An 18667-nucleotide genomic window follows, 5' to 3' on the forward strand; every position below is an offset into this window, starting at 1 on the left:
TTTCTTCACATTGGTAGACTTCTGAAAAGCCATCAGTCCACTTAATGTGTATAAATCTTTAACTTTACCAAGCCATTCTCTCACAGAAATACCTTTTATTTCCAACATAAGAACTAGCCTGCTGGATCAGACCAGAGTCCATCTAGTCCAGCACTCTGCTACTCACAGTGGCCCACCAGGTGCCTTTGGGAGCTCACGTGCAGGATGTGAAAGCAATGGCCTTCTGCTGCTGCTGCTGCTGCTCCTGAGCACCTGGTCTGCTAAGGCATTTGCAATCTGAGATCAAGGAGGATCAAGATTGGTAGCCATAGATCGATAGACATTTGGTAAATATTTCTCCTTGGCATCATTACAATGTGGGTCAACCATAACAGCCCTGGGACCCGGAGGACCCAATGACTGCACTTGAAACCATTCTCCGGCACCTTTGTGCACAAGCGCATGTTCCTGGCATGTGGGGTAAATTGCTTTATAAGAATCATAAAGCCAGCATTCTTATTTTAAAAAATTATAAATTCTAGCCAGGCTCCAAGAAGAAGGATTCCACTGAAATGAAAAAGCTGGTTCTTCTTGACAGACAGAGCAAAGATCTTCTTGCCACTTTTTATCAAAACTTTAAGCTGAAGTCAGAGGGGATGTGTGGAGGGGATGAGGTGCTCTTCAATGCTTCCCAGGTTCCCACAAATTATGACTAATACGGTACTTATCCTGAACATGCTATCCCACTCAGATTTCTTTACCCACAACCCAATGGGAACTAGATTAAGATTGTTCAGCTAAAGTTAATAATAAAAACCTCTTAAATGTAACAGTCTCGGGCAGTCTGATGTTCTGGTACTATAATTCCAGATTTGATATAACGAAGTAAATGTTATTCCACAAATCCTGAGTGACATTCCAGCACATTCTTAACATTTTCCCCCTTTTCCCAAATAAAACCATTTAAAAGATTCAGCCATTCAATACGATGTTTGGTGTAACTGCAGGAGCATTATAAAACAAGTGATTCAACTTAAGCAAAATCATCCTTTTTACATCATCCACTCTGCCTGAAGGAAAGTGATCATCCAGTTGCCGTTGGCTCAATGGCCTTCTGTGCCCTCCCTCTCATCCGCTCCCCTCCCAGCCGCAGCAGCCTGAAGGGAAGCGACTGTCCCTCTCCCACTCAGCTTTTGTAAACTGAGAAAGAGAGGAAGGGAGCTGCACCGGTCTCTCACTGATGCAGAAGGAGACTCTCGGGGTGGGGAGGGCAGGCAGAAAAGAGAAAGGCAAAGATGAATCATCAACCAATGGATACGCAGGACAGTCACGCATGCCCATTGGTTGAGTGTAGTCGACCCACGTGGTCAGCGTAAGAACGAGACGAGACGCGGAGATAACATCTGGTGGAGATCGCCAGCAGCGGGAGCCCGGAGGTCCGGGTGGTTCCTAGAAGCGAAGTCTCCGCGCTGGTTCCTGGCACCTTTATTGTTATCTCTATCGGGGCGCAGGGAGGAGGACCGGGGAGTTCCCGAGAGCTGAGGCGGAGGTCGAGATCATCATGTGATGCATGATCTCACCTGGCTACGCATGGAGAGTGGCTAAGCGTTTGAGCCTAATCTCACCTGGGGCAAGACCATTGTCCCTGCTTCCGTGACTGAGCCAGACAGTTCAATGACCCGTGGACTCATAGGGGATGAGGGGTGCGGTGCGCCCAGCGTCGAACTACGCCCCAACGTTTCTACCAATGGTGTGCTGTTAACAAGAGTGCATTACTACATCTCCTCCTTTTTTTACATTTTAGAAAAAAAAGGGGACCGGGAATGCTAAGGGTGATTTAAAGGGACGCTTTGTCTCCTCCGCCTGGTCAAGCTGACCGAGCTGCTTGTGTTAATAGAACTTGCTGCGGGCAAGGGAACAGGGCTTCTTACACACGCTACAGGCAATATTAGACACACTGAATCCAAACAAGATCCGATAACCAGGCACACAATTAAACCAATGCAGAGCTGCACAATAGCACTCAACCATCCTCCGCAGCCAGCTCCAGAGGGCTGACCACCAATGGGGCAAAACATCATATTTCAGATTAGATACAACTTCTTGCAGCTCAATGACTTTCATATGAATCAATTGGGAATTATCAGAAAGATTAAAACAACACATATTATGTACATTCTCACAACCTTGGTGATGTAATAAATACAGGCAATCAATAGCGCACGATTGTCTGTGGTCGCTTTGACGGTTCCTGGTTGCCTCGGAGGCCGAGCGCCCAGGAGTAAATGGAGGTAGAATTGATGACTTTCAAGAGGCACAGGCCAGCCGGGCTAATAGTCTTAGTGATTGTAAGAAGCGAAGTCCGGGACTCCCACTAGGGAAGCTTGTGGAGACGTAACTCCGCTCGGGAGAGGGCTAATCGCCGCCCCACAGTGAGGGTCGAAAGGCAGAGGCATGAGCTGGGCGGCGGGCAGGCCGCCCGGCTCCCCGGGTGGGAGCCTGGGTAGGGGACGATGGTGAGGCGCACTGAGGCAACAAAAGAGTTCCGCAGAGAGTCGGGCGGAATACTAAACTGCTCTCCCCGCGAGGGTCCAGAACCACCCCTGGGGAGCAGGATGTTCAAGACGGGGAATGTCCTCCATGTGTGTGCAGTTCCAATTGGTCGAGCCGCATGAATGGGTCCGCCGGTCTCCCCGCTTGGCCAGGCCGTGATGCTGGGCGAGGTGTTGGATTCGTGGTTAGCGACAGTCTTGGTAGACAAGGGGAGAGCCAGCCGGGAGGGTTTGGACGACGGGTCCCTCAGCCTGCTAGAGTACCCTGATGCATGAGGTATTCATGATAAGCTTTAGCCTAGACTCGGCTAGAAGTCTCCGGCGCTTTGCAGACGGGAGCAGGCAGTGAGCTTAGCAGGCTTCCTCGGACTCTGTGGGTACCTCGGGCTCCAGGCAGAAAGATGAGACGTGCTGGCAGCGGCAGCAAACTGCTCCCAGATGTTGGCCCAGGAAAGCCTCGTCAGGGTGGCCGCCATCGGCAGGAGGCAGCAGAGCAGGCAGGATGGTGGCCGGCCGAGCTGGGCGGTGATGATCGCAAAGAGACGCCGGGGAGGTTCTCGGGTGTCTCTGTGGTCTTGGCTGCATGCCAGCAGCTCTAGGGCTTGGCTGGTGGTCACTTGACGCCTCCCCCCCAGGTCATTCGGGTCTTTGGGCTACGCATCATGCCTTTGAGACCACAAGGGGATCCTTAGAGAGATGTGTTCCATCTCCGGGATGGGGTTGGTTTCTTCCCAGCCATTCCATGGGCTGGCCTGTCATGGCGAATCGGAGTCCTCAGGGACCGTAGGAAGAGGGACTGAAAACACACCCCTTTCCCCAGGTTATAATACCTGTGGCTCAGTTCTAGAGCGGATTAAGGGAGATCGATCGGTTTTGTTTGAGTTGGGTTTAGAGTTTTGTGAGTTTAATATAAGAAGGCTTGTTTTGCAGTCTCAGAAGGTTGCTTTTAATGCAATCCTCCTGGGGCCTACTCCTCTTCTTCTTTAATTGTTTGACAGGGAGAGGGCAGGAGTGTGGTGGCACCCTGGTGGGAATTGGCTTCCTAGAGCCATCAGGTGCTGCCAAGGCGGTAGGGTCCGGAAGCCCTCGAGGGGGGAGGGAACAGGCGGGTCCTGGGGATTGTGGGTATGCATGCTTAATCAGCAACACAAAAAGGCTTTGGAAGCCTTTGGGGGGATGGGTGCATCCGAAAATGATGCAATCAGGGCGATTAGAGGCAGATTCCTCGACACAAAACAAAAAAGGTGGGGTTTCCTTGCAAGGGGTTTGTAACTCATCATCAGTGGACCTTGGTGGTTGACCCAGGAAGCTGGATGGTGCTAAAATTTTGTGATCGAATTATTTGGGGATTGCCGTCACCGGTGACCGCCTCTTAAGGGCGGAAATTTCGCTAAGCGCCTGGCCTTTAACGGGTACTCCGATAGTTGCCAGGAGCGCTAAGTGTTATAACCCAAACGGTTTGGGTATTAGGGGCATAATGGTGGCAGCCCTTTAAACTGGGGCCTGTCCTGACAGTGCTGCGGTGACTGCGGGATCGGCCCAGATTTTTAACCGTGGGAGGGCTAACAGCCACTCCGGCCTCCCGGGCTTCTACCGGTCTAAAACATAGAAGGAGGGAGGAGGGTGGTAAAACAGGCTAGTGGCCGGGATTGGGGATCAATGATCTGTGATCGCTTTATCCATCCCAGACCAAAGTCGCTTTTGACCTGACTCCATGATAAGGTCCCTTCCCCAGCAGATTGACATGGATGTCTAAGACTCGGCTGGCTGGACTCGTGCAGCCGCCGCCGAAGTCCTGGTATTGTTGGATCATGAAGCTGGCGGATTGCCCGCTCCTCCTCATGGGTTTGTCTCCCCACCCCCCCAGATGTGCGCGGCAAGTTCCTCGGTCGGGCCACTGGTCGGGCCACTCGGCTGCTCTGATGACGGTAACATCAGCCGGTGTCCACACCAGGCTCCCTTGAACATACATCCCTTCTATGGCGAAATTCCAGGTATGTATGCGGAGCTCCCCGAGCATGCGCCTCCACCGGGCTGGGCGACGGTGGTGGTGTAGGCTGGCGCCATGTTGGCTGCTGGGGCTTGTAGCCTTATTGGGTCAGGCAGCTGGCAGCCGCGATGGGGCAAGAGAATCAACTGTGCTTAGCTGGCTCCCGCAGGCAACTCCTGTGGATGTTTGTCCAGACTCTGGAGATGGATGGGTCCTTGGTGCAGCGTGGAGTCGATCAATTCGGGATCTATGAACAGTCCCTGTTCAGCTGCAGAGGCTTTTGGCAGCACTAGCCCAATAGGGTCCCGGGTAGGGATGGGCTCGTCCATACTGGGTTGGGGCCACAAGAACCTCCTCGTGGGGAACTTCTAAAGGGAGATGGGCTGCGTGCATGCGAGCCAGTGATGCCACGTAGAGAGGGGGTGGTTTTGGCAGGGCCTTGCGTTTGGCCCTGCTCTAGTATTCTCCTCCTTGGTCCTGGGTTGGGGAGACGCCTGGCGGGAGTTTCCCCGGATCGGCAGTCAAGCTTTCTCCAGTGGAAGCCTTTCTGGCATCAGTGGGCACCTCGGTTCTTTAGGTGGCCTTCTCCTCCTGGGGAGGACCTCCTCCATCGGGTTGTAGGCCCCCCCACCGGCTGCCTTACACTCCCCTCTCGGAAGAAGTCCGGATCTGGCCGAGTTGCAAAAGCAGTCATTCCTGAGGCTGCCTCCCCGCCGTGGAGAGTGCTGCGCGCAGGGAGGCTAGCTTGGTGGGCGGAGGATCCGGGATGTCCTGGCAAGCCTTAAGCATGTCGGCCAGTTCAGGATTTTGCACCAGGTCTTATCGCGATGCCTGCACCTCGGCAGGAGTATGCTTCTTTGGCGGTGGCGCATGAGAGGAGCCTCGCTTTGGGCCTCTTCGCCATCTAATACCTGCCTCTTGAGCGCTTCCCCTGGAGCCTGTTCTGCCAAACCTCCGGCATAGGGCTCTTTGGGGTTTTTTGCCGATGGTGGAGAAACTCTGGGTTGGCTGGTCGGGCGCTAGGGACTTTGGACAAATGCCTTATAGGAAGCACTCCAGAGGCTATAGCATCGTATGGTGGGCCTCAGGCAGCGACAATCTGGATCGCTAGGGTTGGCGGTAAAGCATCGTAAAACCATAAAGCTGAGCTGGTTGTGTAGGCGCCAGCCGAGGCGGCTCCTGCTGATGCATTGCTGGCGGAACTCTTCGCTTCCCAGATCACAAATTGTGCAGTGGGCCCTGGAGACATGCCAAAGGTGGTTTTCCCAGTCAGTCCAGAACCATTAGGGTGATTCCTCGCGATTGCTTCCCAGCATGCCTCTCAATGTAGGGGCTAGTGATTCCTACGCTCCTCGCATCGCCATGGAGCTCCAGCCTGTGAGTGATGTTATAGTTTAAAAGGGCGGTACCTTACAACCTCCGAATGATGCCACCCTCCCTCGGCATCTGTGAAATGGACGGGCATAATGCAAGAATATCGGTATCGCCTTCCTCGGCCAGGGTTTTCTTCTGCAGATCGCGTGGGCTAATACCGCTCTGGCGTAGAGTTTTGAAACCTCAAGGCCATTACGTATGCTTCGACGGGAGGTGCAGTGGCTTCCAGAAAAATGAAGGCGGAGCAGTAGAGGCGGCGCTGAGCCGCTGGAGAGTTTGGAAAATGGGCCGGCGAGCAAGGGGGGCAGAAGGAGGACAGGCGCCCAATTTAGTGGGATATGAGAAAAAATCTCGGTTGAAATTGAAGGTGAAAGATCGAAAGGAGGGCTGCCTACAGCAAGGGAGCCATAGGGTCTGCAGGCTGATGGGCGACATAACATTGTCTCCCCCACTGCCAGTAGCAGTGACATCGGGCGCTGGTAGCTCTGTGCTTAAGAGTGCGCCCGGAGCAGCCCCCAGTCCTTAAGATTCAATGTCCCCCTCCTGGGTACCATTAAGGACACTCGCTGAGCTTCAATCTCCTGCCAACCAATTTGGCGCAGCCTTCCTCTCTTTACGGGACCCTGGGCCGACATTTTCGCTTAACTGCTTCAGTTCGGCTTAACGCAGGCTTGTCATAAGCCCTGCTTTTTGTGAAGCTCCTCTATACTCACCGGGTGTTCCGGCCGGATCTAGAGAGTGTCCTAGGACGCTGCGGTCTCTGGATGCTACCGATCCAGAGGACAGGGCGATACCGAACGGGTGGGAGTCCCTGGATGCTTCTCGATCCAGCAGGACTTCGGGTATCAAGGCCCTTTCCCAGGCGACGTGAGCAGGGGTGGAGGTTCGAGAGATTCCCGGTTTCGGCACCAGCTTGTAGGCTTCCACTCCACGGGTCAGCGTGAAGAACGAAAGACGAGACGCTGGAGATAACATCTGGTGGAGATCGCCAGCAGCTGGTCTGGAGGTCCGCGGTTCCTAGCGAAGCCCCCCCCCGCTGCTGGTTCCTGGCACCTTCTTTATTGTTATCTCTATCGGGCGGTAGGAGGGAGGACCGGGGAGTTCCGTGGAGAGCTGGAGGCGGGAGGTCGGGAGATCATCATGCGTGATGCATGATCTCACCTTGGCTACGCAGGCGAGGAGCCGGAAGCTGCCTGGAGCCTAATCCTCACCTGGGGCAAGACCATTGTCCCTGTACCTCGTGACTGATGAGCTTCAGACAGTTCATGACCCGTGGACTCATAGGGGATGAGGAGGAGTGGGGGTGCTGTGCTGCACTCAGAAGGTCAGAGGGTCCGCTATTGGCGTCCCAACGTTCTACCACGGTGCTGCTGGGTCAGCAGTGCATTACTACAGTTGAGGATTTGTACCCCCTGCACATCCATTGGTTGAGGATTTGAACACTGTGAATTTAATCAATTATATAGGGTAAGGCATATTATTTTAAAAATATTTCTAAAATAAGGATAGAAATCCTCTAAATAAATACAAATTGACACTGTAAGGAATGACATGCCAAGGTAAAGCCTACATATTTTTCCACAAATTGAGACCAAACTGACCCTTTAAGCTGGAGGGTTATACTACTATGAGAGAAGGTGCACAATAATGAATTAAATCCAGACAATTGTGCATTGATGTATAGTTTGTTAAACATTTGAGTTATGTGGAATGATGTAGAATTGTATTTAAATTTTGTAATATATATGGATAGAAAAAAGAAACATACATAGAATGCAAGCATGCACAGACAGTGTGGCACATTCATACAAGAAAACATTTCACAGTAAGCTCTTCTTGCAAATAACTTTCTGTATAAACAAAATCACATATAGTGACATCTTCACAGAGGTGGAGAAAGGGGAAACTGCGTCCAGGGCTCGCACGCAGTGTTGCCCGTCCCCGCCATACCTCAGCCACTGCTCCGCCAGGGCGTTGTGTGCCCACCCACTCCACCCCGTAGGCGCTATGCCACTGCATCTTCACTTAGCTTCCTAGTCTTTCTCCAACTATCCCTCCACCAGGTACTGCCCCTACTTGTTAACTAGGCACTCTTCATGCATCGTTCACCACAGACCAACTCATTGTATTTTCTCACTCTCTGCACACAGCATAATCCAACAAAACTATAAGACTGAAGGTACCCAGCATAAAAAACACTCATGCAGCACCGCAGACTTGCCAATTAATACCCTTTTATTATAACACAAAACAGACAGTAATGCAAAGGCACAAAATAATCAACAGGTTTCTAGGTAAAGACCCACTTTGAACAACACCCTTAATTATCTCGGTACTGACATGACCATGTCAAAATTCAGAAATACTGACAACACAAATTATAGCCACAAAGAGAAAACGACTGACATACAACCAATGCAACTCATTATTAATTAAGGGGGATCCAAAATGCCAGGCAACTAAAAAGAAGAGACCTTGCCTGTCAGTCCTTCAGCCATCCATGGGAATGAAGCTGATCTACATGAGATGTCAAATAAAGCCAAGTTCTTTAAAATGCCTCATCTAAAACAACCCCTCACAGTTTAACACTGGTCTAAATCCCCACTGTTCTACTGTGATGTTCTACTATGGCACACATCTCAAAATGCAACATATTTTAGCTTTAGAATTTTGTAGCATGGGTCTTCTAAACAAGTATGCCCTTTCTGGGCATGTATATGCAGCAGACTTAATTCATTTTGAAAGGTTATTAAGATGGTTATATGTGTGTATTTGTACAATTGTGTGCATGCTGCATTAAAATGTTGGTTATTTATCACTATTTGCGAAGTGGTTGTGTTTTTTGGCTTTTCAACTTTTCCTCCCCCAGTTTTTGAGCTGTTGTCTTTTCATCACTGACTGTCACAGTTGCAGATGTGTTAGGTGGCACAGAGGAAGTCTTCCCCACTACTAAACCTACACATTTCACCAGGACTCACACTGCAACCCCACCCCCACAGGTGGGATACAGCAGGTTCGCACCACTTCGGCAGAACCGGTTGTTAAAATGGTGCTTGTAAACAACCAGTTAAATTATTTGAATCCCACCACTGGAACTGGTTGTTAAATTATTTGAATCCCACCACTGCCCACCCCACACATCCCAGCTCATAATTGACTGTTGGCAGCTGTTTTGGGAACAGTGAATAAGGGATCCCAGAGGAATCCATTGAAAGTTAATCTGGAAAGAGAGAGAAGGTTGTCACCAGGCTGGCTCACAGTGGATGGGTGGGGGTTCTGTTTTAAGTATATCTGCCATCCTGCCAACCCTTGGGGTGCCCAGCAGTACAGAACCCATTCCCTCTTGGCTAGTGTACCCACAAGGACAGAAAATCTTGTCTGGGCTTGCCCTCACCCACATCTAGCCTTGCATAATTGGCTGCTGCTCCCTTCCTAAAGGGATTAAAAGCTAAAATAATATCTACTTTGGGAACCTCGCCTCCCACTTCCAGCCCTGGACTATCTGTCTTACTAGAGATAAATAACTTGCTAATGCGTTTGCCTCAAGTGTCCTGCCAGTGCTTCACTAAACTTGACTTCTTCCTCTAATTTCCCTCTAAAGACTACTTTATTTATATACTCACTGTTTATATACTCACTGACTGAGTCACCCCCTGGCCTAGTCCAATAACACGAAGCATCAAACATTGATGTTAATTACTTCACCCATCAAAGTGAGTATCACCACTCAAATTGATTCACTTTTCTCTTGCCTTTCCCCAGAAAGGCAGGACTGTCTTGGGAGACTAAAGGTTGATATGCATAACCCTGAGGGTCCCTTTTTCCCTGTAAGACTTCCCTCTCCCAGTAGCCAATGTTCAGTACCGCTGGTCACCTCTTTGTCTACTGATATTGAGCCCAGTGAATTGTTTCATCGGACCATTTCGCTCCAAGATCAGGTGACTATAACTCATATTCCCCAATTCGTCCGCTATTTCCAACCTATCCCTTCAACACTGCTTCTATCCTAGGACTGTGTGTGTGTTCTGCTGCTTTGATTCTTGTGTAATTGGATGTTTATTATTTTTCCTGTAATAAAATTGTTAAACAGTATCTCAATCTCTCCTGCAGATTTCTTACAAGGGCAACTCTCTGTCAAAGTTGGCAACAATGATTCCGAGCTTGCTCAACACTTCATTAAGCCAAAAACCTGCTCTCACTCATGCCCCAACTCTAAAAGGGTCACCCCACCATTTTGGGTAACAAGCTCTAGTTATCAGGAGGACAGGAGAGCAGAAGCTGAACTGGGAAGACTGGCTCCCATAAGCAGACTAAAAGGAACAAGAGCATAGTGGCAAAGGCACTTGGTTCGGAAATTCGGAGCTGAAGATATTTTACAAGCACACCAGTTAAATTCTGTACCTTAAGTCTCATATGCCATTGGGGAGTAACAGAACAAAGAATGGATGAACTTTGCTGTGCAGCAAAGTGGTGGAGAGCTTCACAATTCAAGCTGCCCCTGAGCTTGACATTTTAAGAGTAGGTTCTACAATATATACTTCAAATTACTAGAACCACCCATTTGGAAGTGCCTCCTGTACCCCACTGTGCCCTTTAATGTTTTGTTTGCTTACTGACCTGCAACGTTTTGTTTGCTTCTTTAATATCTTCTATTTTAAGCTTTGACCTAAAGAAAAAAACATCTGTTAATCAGAGGTGAAATATTTCAGCTCTCTCAAAACAAACAACCATATTTAAAGGCTGTGTAAATTTACTTTGCTGTTAGTTAATCCACTACAACTCAGTTCCCACCCTGCCACAGACGTATATACATTTTATTACTTACAAAACTCTGTACACGTTTTTTTACATAACCTTTCCCATCCCCATGTCTCTCAGTGAAGGGAAGCCTGTGTGGCTGGCAGATTGTTAAAAGTAAGACATCAGTGCATTATCCAGGACTATGTAAGTTAGTTTGTCAGTCCACAAACAACTCCGCCATGTGGCTACAAACAGTATTTCTAAATCAAACTGCATTGTTACCAAGGAAGCAAAGTCACAAACCTTTCACATTCTGGAAACCAGACATAGAACTCAGTTGGTGGAGTGACAACCAAAGTGAATACTATTAACACAGATTCCCATACACGCCTCGTAACTGGGCCTGATCCATCAGCCTCCATTATCTGAAGTGCCATCAAGTCACTTCCGACTTATTGTATTGTACTGTATTATTTGATTTGTATACCGCCCTCCCCCGAAGGGCTCAGGGAGGTGAACAACAACATTAACATACCAAACATCGGTAATCATAACATCAAGCAAAAAAACCCAATAAACATAGCATCAATAAACATAGGACCCCACCCCCTGCATGTGTTTCCAATGGGGTGGGTGGGGAAGGACTTCCTGCTCCCCAAGCCCCACCCCCAGCCTCAGTGCTTATAAAAGAAAGTCTCCGTGGCCGGTACTGCAGTCTCTTCTGGCCTGCCCGGAGGGGAGGTCAGAAGTGACTGCAGGCTGCCGGCTAGGAGCCCAGTCGGCAGGGGGGGGAAGGAAGGGAGGGGGGAGTCCAGGGTGGGGTTGAGGTCGAGTCACGCGAAAATGTCGAGACAGCAGGACTTCCTGGTCATGTGGGGGGTCTGATTTTGTGCCCTCCACGTTACAAGAGTGGTGCCCGGAGACAAGGGGTACCCCTTACTCCTAGGTAGATACGCCACTGGCAGGGTGTTAGCTTTCAAACACTGAACCTGAGTAGAGGGTGACAGTTTAAAACCCCTCTCCTTTCCCTGCACATTCTTAAGGCAAAGCAAGGCTGCATGTTATAATGCTTGCAAATTATAATGTATATTGGGTGCTGTGTGGTTTCCGGGCTGTATGGTCGTGTTCTAGCAGCATTCTCTCCTGACGTTTCGCCTGCATCTGTGGCTGGCATCTTCTCTGAAGTGATTCCGGCCATGAAAGCCTTCGACAATACATATAATGTATCTATAGATACGTTTCGTTTGAGTCCTAAATGAGGCTAAATCCGAAGAATCTTCAGGGGCAAGTTCTGACTGATGTCACACATTTGCAACATGGCCCGCTTAACTCCACACACATTCAATTCTGGCAATGTAACTGTTTGAGGTGTACAATTACAGCGTAAAATCTTACTGCTCAGGTGTTTCCTCTGAAGACGTATTATACCAGGCAAGCACTGCTTCTCTCTAGGGCCTGAATGTGTGATCTAATATCTGAGGAATAACTTCGCTGGAAGACTTCACATATGACTAGCAATATAACAGGAACCGTGAAGAAAGGCAAGAACGTGGCTGGAAGTCTTGCGGTCGAGAGTTCTATCATTTTGAGCCTCAACTGTATTAATTTATATTACAAACTTTAACAAACTTTGGGTGACAAGGATAACTGTGTCTCTTCTCCCACACAACCATCAAAAGGAAATAAAAGAAAAAAAGAAAAATTACTCGCTCAGTTTGCCAGCTAGTTCTTGGAGAGCTTCTTCTTGGTCGTGGCATAGATTTTTCAAGTGCTTGTTTTTTTCCTGTACTTTTAGGAACTCCTGCAAAAATAAAATATTAGAATTAGATATACCATTTATACAAGTTCAATATTATAAACAACTGGATAAACCACAAGGGAAAAGAAAGCATAAAATCATTTCATCATCTCACAATCCTCTCCTAGTCATAATCTCTTCCTTTTTGGTCACCAAACATCCCTACTGACTTTTGAGTCAGAGATCAAGCTCGTAGACAAGTAAACATCACTGCAACTTCTGGCATTATCACATTTTCTTTTTTTCAGACTCACACAAGCTTCTTGTCTGAATGAGGAAACACACTGCCTCACAAAATGCAAATCACTCTGAGTTGTGATTCACACACACAAGAAAAGTTAACAGGAAACGTATGAAATCAGACATTCTTTCAAAACCTTATCTCCAACCAACAAGTTTGCCCAACAAGGAAAAACGCAGGATGTAACTGATAAGAACAGGCCAGACAGGAAAGGCAGACTGATGTCTCACTGGTAAACATCCCCTGGCTAGCTAACGTATGTATGCCTTCACATTATAACAGTGCACTGGAATTAGGAGTGATGTACACATAAAAGAAACAATCCGTTTACTGATACCAGAACAATATTCTAAAAATAGTCCACCTCAATATACAGTTACTTCAGCACACACATCACATCTTTAGATCAGAGCGTTTCTGTTTTGGATGTCATATGGAGATCAGAAAACACAAGACTGTCCATCCCAGCATTATGAAACATCAAAAGCCCCTGCTAAGAGGCTACTTCCACCTGTAAGCCATACCATAATCTCTTGGCTGGGGACTGTAAAGAAAATCTTCAGATATATATAGCTCTTTCCTCTGTGACTATATATACAGCTTCAATGTATCAGTCATTATCTGTAATTCACTATAATTCATTCATTTTCTGTAACTACTAGTGATTTGGTAAAATTTTGCATCCGAATTGACCTTTTTAAGTGGAATGATTTGCTGGGTCTCTATCTTCAAGGAGGAGGATGTTTCTTTTTCCTTTTTAATGTCTTCTTCCATGGTTTGCCGCCATTCTCTTTCTATTTTCAAATCTGTCTCTAGCTGACTCCTAGAAAAACAGAATACAGAGTCACTCCAATCAAGAGTTTCAAACAATTTCATTGTACTTTTTTTTGCTATTGCCCTAAAAAAACCAAACAACATTGGAACACACAAAAAAGTATCTTGTACCAATTCAGTGATACAATGTTTATAATGCAATACTGTAAACCTTTTACAGACACTAGTCATAATGTGTGTAGTCTGTTCGTTTTGATAGTATTATATTGCTTTAAATCAGTGGTTCTCAACCTTCCTAATGCCGCAACCCTTCAATACAGTTCCTCATGTCTTAGGCGACCCCTGTGAAAGGGTCATTCGACCCCCAAAGGGGTCCCGCCTCACAGGTTGAGAACCACTGTTTTAAATAATAGTCTCTCCTCTCATACAGATTAAAACTGGGGCTTTTTGTTGTTTTTTAGGGAGAGCTTTTGGAGGAATGGACTAAGATGGCTCTATGATTCTTTCTAGTTTCATTTCTTTCTGACCACAACATTTTCTTAGTTTTATTGTTTTAAGATTGCTACAGATATTTATTATTTGCTAGCCTAAACCCAGATGGCCCAGGCTAGCCTGACCTTGTCACATCTTAGAAACGAAGCAGGGTTTGCCCCGCTAAGCACTTGGATGGGAGACCACCAAGAAAGTCCATGGTTGCTACACAGAAGGCACTGGCAAAGCATCTCTGAACATCTCTTGTCTTAAAAGCCTTATGGAGTCACCATAAGTGAGCTGTGACTTGATAGCACATTCCGCCAGCAGCTTGCTTGGGTGCCTTTCGATAGCCACAGAGGAACGATGCACAGACTATATTCCGTTTCATGTTTTACTAGTGAGAGCAAAAGAGGCATACAGAATGCTCCTCACGGCATGGATGACTGCAAAGCATCAACCAGAAATATTCAGAGTTCTTTCAGTCTATTTCCAAACCATTCTACCAATTCAATGTTTGCAGTGAACAGTTCCAGTATCAGCCCTGCAAACGTAAGTGTTGTCTGATTGACTAATACCCACTATCTCTATTGACTGATACCCACTAGCCTTTTGAGCCATCCTGCTCTCAAGATTAACTCCAGACATTCAACAGGAGTGGATTGGAGTCACTCCTCTACCATGTACTTTGCCTAGCTCAGATGTCGGAGACTAAGGATTTGGCCTCCACCTGCACAGCCACAACCTGAGACTCATTAACCAGGAACATGGCACTGAAAAGAGTTCCCTTTAAGGCCATCTTTGAGAGGCCTTTGAACTCCAATATGCAGGAAGGTTATTGGCCCACATGAAGGCAGCCCGGGCTGCTGACAAATCAAAACTGATATCTATATTTTTTATCCATATTATGAGTGGCCAACACAATCTTCATCCTTAATTAACTCCTCCTTCCCTGGGCAGGATGAATACTACGTATTCCCCCTGTAACCCAGTCCTAGTAACACAAGCAGGAAAACTCGAGGGTCTAGTCGTGACTACCCCTTTCCAGAAAGGAGTAATATTGGTATGGTGAAGCAGACAGGCTCCTGGATTTTGAGCATGCTCCTCTTCTTCTGTGGAAAAATCCACCTCCAGGGAAATGCTGCTTCTGAGTTCAGGGGGCAGACCCTAACCCAATGGTGCATAACTTGCTATCTACAAGGAGAAAAGGCATTTTAATGGCATTCAACAAAAAAAACCCAAACATGTTAATATAGTCTAGCTTCCCCAGAAGTTATTTTACTTACAATTGTTTCTCCTTTTGGGCAATTTCTTTCTGCAGACTTTCAGATTTACTCATATAGTCTTGCTTAAATCTCTTGTCCTCATTCTCTGCCTCCATTTGAGCCTTCTCCGCTTGCTGCAATCTGGTGTAATTCAAATCAACTTTGGGTAAAACTGAAGCTAGAATTTGGGTGTAAAGGGTGAAGAAGACAAATAAAAGAAAAAAATGGGGAAATAGAAACATTTTCTAAATGAAAACAAAGTTTGGGGTAAAACTCACAAACTCAAATGAAACCCAGACAATGCCTAGAAATCCAGAATTCTTTTTCTTACAACAACAACAACAACAGAGACAACCATCCAATTTCTCCAATTTTATTGGGTATTCATGATTAACAGGTGCCATCAGTGCAGACTCATATATGATTCATATGTGCAGAGCTTTGAATGTGCATTCTTGGGTTATATTTTTCTTTAAAGAAACAAGAACTGCAACTAATCAGTCCTTAACTGCACAAATCCATCAACACAGGAACTGAGTGGCACGATACTATTCAGACCACAGAGTGGAGCAGGATAGCCTGCATAGCAAAAACAGTGCAGTCAAAGTGAACACAACACATGTGAAGAACGCCACTGAATCCCACACAGCGCACTGGATATAAAGAAATCAACTTAACTAGTTCACTCAGGATTGTGGAGAAGGTGGGGGCAGGCAGATGAGCATTAACATGTTAATGAAGCTCCCACATCCGGTAAGGGCTACCTTCCTTCTGGGACAGGTGAGATCACTGGATTTGAGGGTTGCAGATTTCTATTTGGTCCAGATTTCTATTTGGTCCAGATTTCAGGTACAAAAGGAAGGGGCTGAAGGCATGCTGGGCATTTGGGAACTGTCTCCCAGGAAAGATCCACCCTCTCAACAGATTTTGAATAATTTTGTTATGTACACACCTGGGGGGGGGGGGTAACTCATTAACAGAGCCAGGAAGAAATTTTATTCAAGGTTCTGACTGGTTAATAGGCCTTGGGATTTTTGCTTTCCTCATAGCAAAGAATACATACTGTGCATGTTTGATTGGTAATGAGTGCATAACTGTCACAATGGGCAGCTGGGGTTCAGGCACTGGTTGGGGAACTTGGTGCTAGTTGCACAGGGTGGGCTCCCTTCATGACTAAAAGGGGACCCCTCTTAAGGGGCTCTGTGGGGCAGGGTGAACAACAGGCAGCCTCATGGTTGATGCACTGACCATGCCCCCAGGTGATGGATAGGTATTTCCTCCAGCTATGAACCCTAATACCAGCTTTCTTCCCTTGGTTATATATATATAACCACTGTTATACCAACAAGTGGGTTGGGAAAGGATGTGACAGAAGTTGGGCTGTTAACTGTTCCCTCTATCCCCATCCTATGTTGTCCCAACCTGTGATCAATAATTTTGTGGACTGATTCTCCCCAACTCCATGTGTTTATGTCTCACACTCACACCCCATGGGCGGGTCCCCACTCCAGGCACCAGAAGAAGCCCCACATATGCATGTATTTGTGCACAAGGAATGAAGGCAGAAGCCTACTCCCTGTCAGAGTTCAATGCACACATCAGAGCAAACTCGAGTGGTTCAATTAATTTTCATTTTACAATATAGTGCTATAGAAGATACAAACAGCAAAAGATTTGCTTTGGTCAGGCCCCCTTTTCTTCTCTGCTCTACGAACTGAGGCTTCCACATTAACAACGACCTTTTCTGCGATTTATCACTTCTCCAGCTCAAAAAAAGGTGGATTTCAAATTTCATTCTGAATTGTATTTAAAGTAGAAAAAACATATGGATACAATCCACCAAGTATGGTTACGATGTATCTATTTGTTTTCGAAGGGTTTGTGAAGTTCTAAGTAAACCAGAAGAAGTCATTCATAACGGACATTTTTGAGGCCTTAAAAATTCTATTCAACTCAAAAGACTGTTTGTTATATTTGACGACTACACCACATCTAGTAAAAAGTACTGTGTCAATGTTACCTAAAAGTTCCAGCAAACACGTAATAAAAATTATGCTGGTTGAATTTTAAAAAATTCATTTGATATTTCAAAAGCAATAAGAACTTGATTTTTTAAAGTATGTTAATTCTGATTGTTAAAGAATAAACTATTAATATTCTGGGAATAGAACGTCATTTCTGAAAAACAAACTCATATCTACATCAGACACACTGATGAATTGGAATGCTAAGATTTGTCAAAATGATTTCATTAAAGCGTAGAGTTCGACCCACAACCCAACATAGCCAAAATGCATGAACCACAATCTTAAGTCCAACCATTACGGCTTCTAAAAACCAGGCTGCGAGATGAAACTTCAAGAATTTTTAAAATCCCTAGAAACGTTACTTCCTCATTATCAATTTGAAGAGGCACAAAATCATTTTCAAAATGAGATATCTTTAACAAGCTTGTACTGGGGCTGCCCTTCGTCGCCGGCACTTTTCTCCAAGGACATAGCAATGCTTCTAGTCTGTGTTAATAATTCTTTGTCACTTCAGATGTGCAATGGACAAAATAATAAAAAAATAACGATAATAAAAACATTTAACAATGTAAAAGTTGGGATAAAGGAGAAAAGGAAAAGAAAAAGAGGAAAAAAGGATGTCAATAAAAGAACATTCATGCCACTAACACTTTATTACAGAATTATGTTTTTTGTCAAGTAGATTGAAAAGAAAAACAATGGCAAGACATGTCAACAGCCACGTGATGGGCCTATGGAAGTTAACTTTTTCATTTGACATTTCAGAAAACCAATGTAAACCATTGCTTCGGCACATCCTCTGTGAATTTCCAGCATTGTGCACCGCACCCAATGTTAAGCTCATGCGTTCAATTGATATCACATTTCATTTCTTTGAACAAACTGCAGAATTCAGAGAGAAACCTGTGGCGCATCCAAAGTCTTGTGCGCATCTGAATACTTCTGCACCCCTTCCTTGGAACAGAGGAAAGCAACATTACATGTTTGAAGCTCCACCCCCCATTTGTGTTTTTTTTGTATTTTTCAGTGTTTTTTCAGTTTGTGGCCTGCAGGGGGCGCAGGTTTTAGGCTAGCAGCACCAAAGACTCTCCTGATGATACCACCCAGGTTTGGTGAGGTTTGGTTCAGGGGGTCCAAAGTTATGGACTCCCAAAGGGGGTGCCCCATCCCCCATTGTTTCAAATGGGAGCTAATAGAAGATGGGGGGGTACACCTTTGAGGGTCCATAACTTTGGACCACCTGAAACAAACTTCAACAAACCTGGGTGGTATCATCAAGAGAGTCTCCTAAAGATACCCCGAAAGTTTGGTGCTGCTAGCTTAACAATTGCACCCCTGACAGCAGGCACCCCCCAAATTTCCCCAGATTCTCCTTCGCCATGGATTTAAAGGGGGATAATCCATCTCAAAACAACATCACTTTCAATGTTGTTTTAACTGGGGACCCCAGATTAAG

General features: G+C 46.4%; 1 protein-coding gene across 3 annotated transcripts in view; it reads right to left on the reverse strand.

Moving 5' to 3' along the window:
* Window positions 1-18667, reverse strand: part of RUFY2 (RUN and FYVE domain containing 2) — a 49115-nt gene that overhangs the window by 4044 nt on the left and 26404 nt on the right. For 2 of the 3 annotated variants that reach the window (XM_048505590.1, XM_048505589.1), the window contains 4 exons: window positions 15206-15325; window positions 13368-13497; window positions 12342-12436; window positions 10513-10561 (listed from right to left, as the gene is read on the reverse strand). In XM_048505590.1, the coding sequence (XP_048361547.1) occupies window positions 10513-10561; window positions 12342-12436; window positions 13368-13497; window positions 15206-15325 (394 nt within the window). The remainder of the gene's footprint in view (window positions 1-10512; window positions 10562-12341; window positions 12437-13367; window positions 13498-15205; window positions 15326-18667) is intronic. The other variant, XR_007245261.1, reaches the window with a different exon arrangement.

This window comes from Sphaerodactylus townsendi, linkage group LG08 (assembly GCF_021028975.2).
Source record: "Sphaerodactylus townsendi isolate TG3544 linkage group LG08, MPM_Stown_v2.3, whole genome shotgun sequence".
Lineage (NCBI taxonomy): Eukaryota > Metazoa > Chordata > Lepidosauria > Squamata > Sphaerodactylidae > Sphaerodactylus > Sphaerodactylus townsendi.